Here is a 10,853-nt window from a genome sequence, read left to right as displayed (position 1 = left end):
AAAAACGTGGCATTGTCCATATATTAATACTAATACCTCTGAAAGATACTTTTTATTGGCCACATTTAGGTATTCCATACAATTATTTAGAAATAGACTGAATAGACAGAATAAACAAAATATTTAAATTAATTCTGTGACACTTAAATTCCGAAATGTATTAAATATCAGCCAACAGAAGTTGATTTACCATTTCTGCTCTTGACGTCGCATTGTTGCATCTATTGCATTCCATAGTGTCAAAAATATATTTGATTAATAAACCAATTTATAAATCTGTCTATAATAGAATTAAATAAAATACGATTAGACTACTTTATGTTGCATCTTAACTCCAGTCTAGGATGTATGATACCGTATGCTAGATATGCTGATATTGTCGTTTCTGACTTCCCCATCGTTGTTTGTGGAGCTGTAGGAGGTGTGCTTGTCCTCATCAGTTTATATAAAAATAGGCATTTTCTTTTTAAAAGGTAGATGCAGTGTCACCAAATTGTTGTTTAGCATGTCATGTTGCCCAGCTGGGGTGTCAGGAAGCATAAATAGCACAGGGAGGAAGAACAGGAGGTGAGACACAGCAAGACAAGGAGTAATTATTGTGATCACTCAGTACATTTCAGTAGGTCGCCACAGGTTTAAGTTAATGCTTCTTTGTGAATAACAGAAATTGGCTTTGACTTGATTCATCAACATTAGTCACAACTTGAGAATTGACAATAATAAACCCATGCCCAAACATCTCAAATGTTCTTCTTTTAATGAGCAACGCATCTTTATATCATATGTCAGTCATCATTGAAGTGCATTGTTTAAAAAGTAAGTGCAAGTACAGATTCTGATGCATTCATTTTGACTAGAGGATTAAATTACTTGAACTGTCGCCCCAAAAATAGTCATTCTATCAGGGCACTCTGCAAAAAGAAAACTGCTATAGTTGATGCTGTTTCTAACCTAAAAGATATATGCTTTGTTCCTCATTTCAAGCTCTTTAAGTTATCTCTGAGTGACAGTGTGTTTGAGCGCTTTTCATCTGCCTTGTGTTCTCGGTTCACTCCAGTCCATCAAACATAGCACTTTCCTCAATATCACTGTCATGCTCCCTGACTGACTTCTCTGTGGTTCCTCAGTTTGCTTTGAGGAACACAGTGACTGAATCAAGCCGGCAGAAGCACAAAGTCTGTGGGAAGCACTATTTTAGTGCAATAATTTCACACTTAAACCTAGCTACCTCTGCATAGAGATGGAGAAGAGTTCTCATGAAAGCTCCATCGATAGGCCTCCTAGTGTTTACTGAGGGACACGCCATTATTGGTGGTCATATCACTGGAGCAAGGATAACAACATCTTTTGAGGTAATAAAAAACACATAACAGCATGAAGTTATCCACTAAAATGCTTTGTCCCCAGTGTCTTGGATTCTGTCATCAGAATTTCGGATATTATTTATTGAAACCATAAGGCTTTACGATAAATGCAACTCAGCCATATGATGGCAAAAGTCTTCTGTGGAAGGATTCCCCTTGGACTCTAGCTGCTCTCGGAGGAGGTGGGCGGCGCCGTGGAGGACGATCTCCGTCGGGACACTGACTGTGAGCGCTCGGGACTGTGTTTGTCATAAGGCTGGAGCTGCACCTCCAGGAAGTCTCTGTGCTGCTGGCTGATGACCTGGCTGATGAGTCCTGGCAGCGCCTGCAAGTTGCTCAGTAGCGTCTCCAGCTTCGTCTCCAGCAGAGCAATCCTCTTCTCCATGTCCTCGCCTCTCTCGTTCAAGTCCGATATCATGTCATACATGATGTTCTGTGTCTGGAGCGGGGGAGAGAAAACACACTTAACGTCATCATTTTCCAACTTGGTGTTATTTTGGGTGTTTAACATGAAAAGTGTGCCTGTGTCTAATATTAGGACACGTAATGAATACAAACTCATGGTATTTAATACTTCAGTAAATGTACAAGTAAACGTGTACAACATTATCAGACCAGTCTGAAACAGTTAAAAGCTCCACATTAGGAGTCCATTTCTTCATACATCCTGTTCTGTTAACAGAATACAAGAAGAGCAGCTGTTAACTGCCACACACACACACACACACACACGCACACACGCACGCACGCACGCACACACACACATATACACACTCACACACACACACACAAACGATTAAAGCACATGTTTCAAGTGTGTCCTAAAAAAAGCAACCTCACTGTGACAGATAGAGGACAACATCCGCAGTCACTGGAATGTATTGTATCATGTTTCCTTTTTGCTTGCTAGAAACACAGAGTCTTTGAAGAGATCCACTTTATTGCACTAATTAGAATTCCAGCGCCGTATATCAGCTTTTAATTGCCTTTGCTACTATTGCTATAGAAAAAGATTAGTTTAGCTGCGCTAGTTTTGGGTAAGTGTACAGTATATGGCCTGTTTAAAACCTAATGCAGGTGCAGAACAGAAGTATGTAAAAACCTTTATGACAGGTTATGTTTGCACACAAGCATCATCTCCTTGACCTTGAAGGGGCAGCAAAAGTGGATGCTGACTTTGCATGATGCTCTTTTGATGCATCAACCATTTGCTTGCAGACCTTTAATATTGCACGGCAGCTGCTGTTTTGAAACTCCAGAGGTGGAGTCTTCAAAAACAGTCAACAGCGCACTGAGAAATCTGTCATATTCTATATGAGGAGTGGAACTGATGCTGCTGGAGGGCGCTTTCAGAAATATTATTCAGCAAAGGACTAATAATCCCTGGCAGCCCAGAGGTGATGCCATCCATCACTTGGCCTGTCCTGTTTTGACTTAAGGTGGGAATAATGGGACGGGTTGTTTATGTGAATCGGAGCAGACTAAAGTCGCATGGCCACTACTCAACATGACAACTAGAAGACATTCAACATGGCTTTGGTAGCGTTACTGTATCCAAAAGCTTCATCTGTATTGTTAGAAGAAGGAATAAAGTACAGCACAAAAAATAGATCCTTAAAGTGGTGAGCGTACATGAATAAAGGATGAATATGATGGTGGATAATTATTATATGAGTATCTGTGGTTATTATAGCTTCTCCTTTACACCAAACTAAACCTCAAACTGAGACTATGCACCCGTTTCTGGAAAAGAAGTGCAGAAGAAGAGAGCAAGAGCGGTGCGTAATTCAGCTCGAATGGAAAAGGGGAGGAAAATAATTGCAGTGAAGCAATGTTAAAGGCGTGCGTTACCTGCGTTTCTTTAAATAACCACAGCAAACAGAAGCACAGATAAGCATTAAGAGGGCAGATTATGATCTGAGGAGGTTCACGCCGCTCTGCAGTGGCCACGCATGTGCCGGTGATCTTGATCATCCACTGACAGCAGGCAGTGACTGTGGCATCACCGCCCTCTTATGGCTCCAGAGCAAAAGAGCCACAGGAGTGGAACCTTATTCAGAGCAGCATCCTGTCGCTCTGCGCGGCTTTATAGCACGAGGCGCCTGGGCAATATTAATATAGCATTCATGACACGCTGGCCTGAATCCACTTTGACTGCCGTGTACTACTGAACGCCTTCAATGCCTTTCTGTCTCCTCTCCCTCTGCCTTTGCTTCTGGCTGAATCATCAGATCACAATGTGTCTCCCTTCCCAGGTTACTGTTTCTGCTGCGTCAGGCTGGCGCCTTGCCTGGTCTTTCCCTAAGGTTTGTCAACTTCTGTTTAGTGCATCTGGAGACGAACATCGGAGCACACATAAAGTGAGATATGCACTGGATTTTGCATACACAAGTGTTTCTTGTTACTCTCATTCAGTAATTTTCAGGAGAACGCATCCCTGGGATGGATATTTACAGTTTAGAATAAAACAAAGTTATTATTTTACACCCAGAAGATTCAAAGCTTAGGCGAGTGCAGTCAACCAGAATCATAACACAAATATATTTTTAATAAACCCTTGGAAAGCCTGTCTGTTTATTTGACACCTGTAGACTTTGATTGTATTAAAAAGCAAGCCTAACTTACCCAGCATGCATTGCATTCATTCACACAGAGGATAGTATTCTGACCTAAGGTACAATGCAGCAGGAGACTGTTAGTCTATCTTACCTTAGCAAGGTCCACTAGTGAGTTTGCTTGGTCATTCAGCTTGCGTTGCTCCATTTTAACACTTCTCAATCTGAACACAAGACCATTCAGAACCCAGTGGATTAACGCGGGGATGACTGTCTGTGTCACGTTGTGCACACACAGAGGCATACGCACGGAGGACACTCCCAGGACATGCACAGGATGTGTGGAGAGAATGCAGGGATTGCAGGGGTCGGTCTGATTGGTTGAGCTGCATGCAAGTGGAAAGGAGATCACGGAGAGGGGAGAGCTGCCACAGAGGACAATGAGACCCGCTCTACGTCCCACTCAACCAATGCATGAACACCGGGTAAGAGAGCAGCGCCCATACAGTAAACGGCACCTATCAAGCGATAAGAGGTTATAAAATGGGAAAAACGGCCCGGGGCTGTATTTGCAGATCGTCTGCAAAAATCCCCAAATTTTAAAATCAAACTTACCAACTTCATAACATGTGCTTGAACATTTCCTACGCAGTTTTAAATGGCCTCAGGGCAGCTCTAGAACGCCAAGGGTTTAGACCACCCATGGCTTGAAGATATTAAAATACAAATATTAATTTACCGGAGTCACCCACACATACTACATGACACAACAACAACATAAGACCCATGTTTCTGATTTTGATATCACAGTAAAGACAAACCCCTTAACTAAAAGACATGAATGCAGTTCGAGTGGGAGGGGATCGTTAAGTCGTGGACCTGGAGGCAAATAATAATGAAGACTGAGAGGAGATTTAATGGGCCCTTGGGGATTGTGCTAATTAGCTGACACGCACCCATTCTCATGCAGTGCAGGTTCATGTTTCTGTTTCCTGAAGACAGGCAGATGTGGAGCGGAGATGACAGGCTAAACCAACAGAGGGTGCCACAGGAGTCTAAAGAAAAAGTCCTCAGAGAGGCTGGGCACAGGACAAGCTCCACAGAGAAAGTGGGAGAAACTATTGCATAATAGCAGATTGATTATTAAAAACAAGGAGGTCGTTTGCCCCAAATGGCGAAAGATAATCGGCCATTAATGTTCAATGGTTTCGAAGTTGATGGGAGACCTGTTAGAACTACACATTTCACAGTTGGACGACCAGAAGCCGTCGCGTGGGGTCGGGGAGTGGGGCAGCACAAGGTCAGGCCTGCTCGGCCCGTGCTCCATTCTCTCCTCCAGTCAATCACTCCTCGTGGGCAGTGGCGCTTTTGAACGGACACTCTAAATCTACTTGCAATTCATCAGTGGGGAAACGGCTGCACTAAGCTCTTCAATACTCCACTAAATCTGTTGGGCCAATCTCGGTTAGTGCAGCGCCATATTTTTTACCCTCCGGACTTGCTTCCTTTGTCGTCGGCCCTGTTACTTCATTGTGTAAAGAAAATGCAGGTTCTCGGGTGTAATGGACAGCTTACTGCCTGTCATGTACTTCTGCTGTAGCTGCCGCTCAGCCGTGGCCCCCGGGGGCCGACGGTGGCTCTGCCCCCTCCTTTCTTTCAGGTCACTTTCCCGTTTCTCCAGTCCACTGATCACCGCGCTAACGAGCGCTCACTGCCTGTTTCGTCGCCCTCATTCCCACTTCAACCTTGCGGACGGGAGCGGACGGGATTCCCGAGGGGGAAACGGCACCGAGACACTCGACTTAGCAGCTGTTATTGCGGGGCGTTATCGCACACACAACATGCAACACGATGCCGGCGCAGCCACACAGCGTCGCTCCAACGGCCTCCGTGTGTTCCACCGGTGCCTATCGCTGTCATCTCTGCGCTAATTCCTCTTAGCGCGGAGATGCGTGACAGCCGCGTGTTCCCCTGATTAGCATGAACCAGAGCAGTGTCGTCCGGCGGGGAAACGGAGGAAATGTGGCTGCAAATGTTGGAGTTAACGGTGGTTCCACAAGCCGAAAGATGACCCCGAGCCCTGATTTGTATGAGCTGTACAACATGACCTGAGGCAGGTTATAAATGATAAGCTGGTGCTACTGCGGGCCTGGCTGCTGTAGAGCTCTAGTTGTCATCCTTCGGTATGGAAGGCACAGTTAATTGGAGTTTAATCAGTGGCTTTCTGATTAAAGATCAAATTCTCATCACATCCATGCAGAAATGGAAAGAAAAACACCCTCCATCACTGATAATTGAAATTCACTTGATGTGCATCTGTGGGTGTGTTTACAATGTGCTGTAAATGTCTGATACCTATAAATAAGGCATGAAAGGTTTGTGCAGTACAACGCACAGTCGATATGTGTGACAATGGGAGGCTGTGGTGCGTTCTATCAAATTGACTCGCCACTCAAGCGAACAGACGCCCGATAACCAGAGGCTAGCATGAAGAGATCTGGCGTTATTATGACGGTGTGGCGTGAAGCAAACGTCGGGACGCTGTCATGGCATGAATTTCACTTATCAAATGAGGGAGCGTTGGTTTTTGGTCACATTATTGGGTTGGAGGACAAGCTCTCGTTATGCATGCACACAACAGGTCTGCATCTACGTGTGAGGCGAAGACTTACTTTCGAGCTCTATTGCATTGTGTTGACACAAACAGGAAAAAAAGGAAACATGAGGTAGACAAATGAATTATTACAACATCAGAGAACATATTCAGATGGCAAAATGTGCTGGCTCAAGTCCGGCTGCTGTAACCTTCATCGTCTGACGACCGTCTGAGCGTAATCCCTTTTATCCCACGCGAGCCCTGCTTATCAGCCATTCAGCAAATCAGAACAACAATAAGCGAGTAAACGCTCCCCATCACAAACAGCGCCTCAAAGCATCTACGGCCCCGTTCAGCAGCTGTTGCTGCATCCTCAGCTGTGGCCGATAACGACGTGTGAGTGACTTCCACACCGTGGGAGGAAACAGGCTCGCTGGCGTCTGACGGGACGTTGACTATCGCCTCGAGACAGGGCAGGTTCGGCCGTAGGCTTTTTGCAGCCCTTCACACGAGTGAGGCTGCTTTGTCTCAGCTCAGCCTGTGTCCCTGAACACACCACCTCTGGACAAACCAAAGGTATCAGCACGCTGTTCTTGAGCAGGATGTGACTTTTCCCCAGTGAACCGGGGTCTGTATAGATTTAGCTTTAGCTCCAAGGGACTTCCAATATTAGGCCGTCCTGCGGAGCAGGAGGCGGACGCGAGACGTTGTCATCGCCGCTGCAAATTGCTCGACTAGGACAGCGAGGACGTAATGAGTCGACAAAGCAACCGTGACAAGAGGCCATTAAAGTGCACACATCTAGATGCAGGTTGCAGCAGCAGACGCTTGATGCGTTCCTATGCCCTGTAATTAAGCATCCTAATGTCTGCAGAGCACGAATGTACATTAAAAAGATTCATGAGCAAATCAAACACAGGAGACCACAAAGACCCGTACACATAAAAACATGGGAAGCAAATAAACACACAAACAGGACACTTAACCTAATTACAGAGCTGCATAACCAAATTATTGTACATTGAGTTACTTGATCTAGTTATTTTTACAAAATTATTTCCCTGTTACAGACTAGATGCACTTGAAGCACTGCAGGTTGTGGAAAAACAAGAGCGAAGCGGCGCTAAAATCGATACTGTTTTGCAGTTAGGTAGCAGTCGCGGGTCCCCGGGGACCCACTAAAACACTAGCTGACAGGTGAGCATCTGAGCGGCCCCTAGAAAAGTAGAAACCCAGAAATGTCAGGCCTGAGGCCGGCCTGACGTCCGACTGAGCCAAAGAGCCACGAGAGCCGATTTGACAGCAAAACGCGGGATAAATCAGGAACAATATGAGACTTCAGGATCATTGAAATGGGCTTTGTCCTCTAGACTCTTACGTTATGTCCGTTTCATACTGACACGCTCCTCCAGCGTACAGTGTCTGTGAACAGCTCTTTATGACACCTGTCCAGTGGTGTGAGGCGTTAAATGTGCCCTGGGTTAAGCTGTTGCTACAGGTGTCAAACAATTCAGATTTCAGGTTGGTGAATGAACCCCCCCCCCCTCCCCTCGTCGCGTGGTACCTACTGGTGAATGGCTTGGAGGAACTTCCTCTGGTGCTTCCTGACTCTGGCGTGGTCCATCTTCCGCACCAGTTTGGTGTTCTTGTAGATGAGCCACGTCTCCCTGAGAACGTTCGCAGCTGTGTTTTTCACCTGAGGTGCCACAAGAAACGCATATTCGTGAGCAGGAAGCGAGAACCTTGCTGCAGAAACGACCGAGGCGCCGCCCACGTACTCTTTTTGTTAGCTGGGTGTCCATCATAAAATTGTGGACGTGTTTTTCCGCTTTGGTTAATTCCAGTTTCTTCGCCACCACGGCCACCACCAACGCCGTGCAGCCGGCGCCCTGTGAAACACAGGAACAGACATGAGGAGCATCTGCCTGGGAGCTGCTTGACATCATAAACCACTATGTGCTTCTCACCATGATGCCTGTCAGGAGGCAGACGCCTTTCCCACAGTATGTGTTTGGGACTATATCCCCGTATCCAATGGTAAGAAACGTGATTGAGATCAACCACATGGCTCCTAGAAAGTTGCTGGTTATGTCTTGGTTGTCATGGTACCTGTGATAAATAATTGATGTTATAGGTCGACTAACCTCAACCCACGTGCACTAAAAAAAAAGGCCCGGGTTCAGTTTTTCATGCTGATCACCTCTCGCAAGCTCTCACAGTCCACGCCGCGATGATCCACAGCGAGATGGTGAAGACCAGCAGCACGGTGCCGGGGCAGATGGTCATGAGCGTCTTCATCACGAAGCGCGTGTTGAAGTTGATCTTGTTGAGGGCGCCGATGCTGCGGGACGAGGCGTCCGTGAAGAGCTTGCTGTGCAGCAGCATGACGCGGGCGATGAGGTACAGCCGCAGGAACATGGGGATGGACAGGATGATGTCCACGTCCGCGTCCGTCTTGGACGGCACGTAGGTGTAGGCCAGACGCGCCGTCCAGGTGAAGGTGTAGTTCCCTGGGATGGGGTGGATGGCGCACACCAGGATCTCCAGGCAGATGAAGAAGATGCGCTCGTACGTCATGGCTATCCTCCAGTCGTCGGCCGCGTTGTCCACCATGAAGAGCTGCGGGCAACGGGAAGTGATTAGAGCCATTAAACCAGGAGTCACAAATAGCCTCAAGATGATAAATCATATTTGTATCAGTCACACTTTTAGAGACATTAGCTTTTGTTTCTTTCCCTCCGTTGAGCATTTTAGATCAATTCCATTCATAACGGACTGAAATCCATCGGACGCCGGGCGTTGGAGCTGTTTTTCCTGTCGCACGTTCTCCCCTCGGCCGGTTTCTCTCGCTGCCTTCACCCTCTATGAATAACAAAACCGTACAGCCATCTTCAGCTTCAAAGTGTTTTACTGATGACAACATCTGCCACCTCCACATTAGCATTATGTCCTGGTCGCCTGGCCACCCTGACCAGAAGGTGGGCCGTCGCACCGGGGACTGCAGTGTGGGTGGATCTCAGCAGCCCTTATCAGTCTTCTCCACCCGGTCCTGTCATAGAGTGCAGCTTCCTCACACGCTCACCTCTGCCGCTGCTCCCTCCTCTCCGTCATTCTCTGCCTCCTCTTCATCATTTTCAATCCAATCTACAGCGATGGGGATTCACCGCTGAGCGTATTCACCCCGAACTAATGGCTGAGCCCATGCTTGCCATCATCAGCTTGTTCACAGGCATCTTAGATCATGCTTATGGTAGCAGATACATTATATCAATCTAAGTCCTCTCTGAGAATTTTATATTTCCTGCTCGGAGGCTGCAGATTAAATACTATCAAACAGAATTAGTATCTCTGCATTTGTCAAATAATTCTCCCTGACACTCGGCGCTGGTTTTCCCCCACAGCTGCTCCCGCTCTCCGGCCACTCCATCACCTCAAGGCCCCTCTGTCTGTGTGCAGGCCGTCACAGCTGGCAGCAGATATTTCACCAAACGTTGTCGTCAGCACAAACGCGCGCGGCTTCCTGGCGGCTGTTTTCGCCGCGACGGCCGAGGACCGTTTTTAAGGGGACGCCCGGAGAAGTGCACATGGCGGCTTTTTGTCTGGCGCCGTCTCACTACTGGAGATGGAAACGTACGCGTGGTGAAGAAACTCTGGGGAAGAAGAGCTCAGTCGTCGACTCTGCTCATCTTTTAATTTGTTTCACTTCCGTTTTTCAGAGGCTGCATCACTCTAGCAGAACAAGGTAATCTCAAAAATAAACATTGACTTTAAAATGAAACTGAGGACTGAGAAAAAACACTCAGCTCCCTCCCCAGCTCACCTGCCGTACGTGAAATATGTCGAGCAGGCAGTTTTTATTCTAAAGGAAATAAAAAAACAGGTCCCCACACACACTTCTTGGCTTCACGCCAACTAGTCTCCACTTAGTTTAATTTGAAGTTTCTCATTATACAGTAGAAGCTAAAACCAGTGGTGCTGGTGCTGGTGGGAGGTCGGATGCTTGTAGGACCAGTGACCTATATTGTAAATTTAATGCTATTATGTTCGACAGTTTGTAAGACACTCATTCACCACTGCATCAGCAAACCTCACATTAGCGCCCATGAGCCAAATATGTCCACCAGCTGCTAGAAATACTGTCTGACAGCGACCGCAGCCCATCAAGCAGCACCAATACACGTCCCTGAACAATGGCTACAACCGTCCACAAAGGCTCCGCTGCTGAAAAGCTACAATCAAAGTCTCACCAAACACAAAATGCACATGAATTAAGCTTTCAGAGGCCGTTGTTCATATCAAATGAGAGGCTCTGAGCTCCTTTAACCAAGTGACACGTGT

At 46.7% G+C, this 10,853-nt stretch overlaps 1 protein-coding gene across 3 annotated transcripts in view; it reads right to left on the bottom strand.

Moving 5' to 3' along the window:
• Positions 1-734: 734 nt before the first annotated feature.
• kcnn2 (potassium calcium-activated channel subfamily N member 2) overlaps positions 735-10,853 on the bottom strand; it is a 16,940-nt gene continuing 6,821 nt past the window's right edge. For 2 of the 3 annotated variants that reach the window (XM_055513440.1, XM_029168960.3), the window contains exons 3-7: positions 8,716-9,134; positions 8,483-8,624; positions 8,294-8,404; positions 8,084-8,211; positions 1,646-1,803 (exon numbers count right to left, since the gene is read on the bottom strand). In XM_055513440.1, the coding sequence (XP_055369415.1) occupies positions 1,779-1,803; positions 8,084-8,211; positions 8,294-8,404; positions 8,483-8,624; positions 8,716-9,134 (825 nt within the window). In that variant the 3' untranslated portion in view covers positions 1,646-1,778. Of the gene's footprint in view, positions 1,804-4,073; positions 4,144-6,591; positions 6,601-8,083; positions 8,212-8,293; positions 8,405-8,482; positions 8,625-8,715; positions 9,135-10,853 lie in introns of all 3 variants that reach the window. The other variant, XM_029168958.3, reaches the window with a different exon arrangement.

The sequence above is a fragment of the Betta splendens genome, chromosome 12 (genome assembly GCF_900634795.4).
Source record: "Betta splendens chromosome 12, fBetSpl5.4, whole genome shotgun sequence".
NCBI classification, from domain to species: Eukaryota; Metazoa; Chordata; class Actinopteri; order Anabantiformes; family Osphronemidae; genus Betta; species Betta splendens.
Note: the sequence above shows the minus strand (reverse complement) of the source record. Positions and strands in the feature narration are given on the sequence as shown.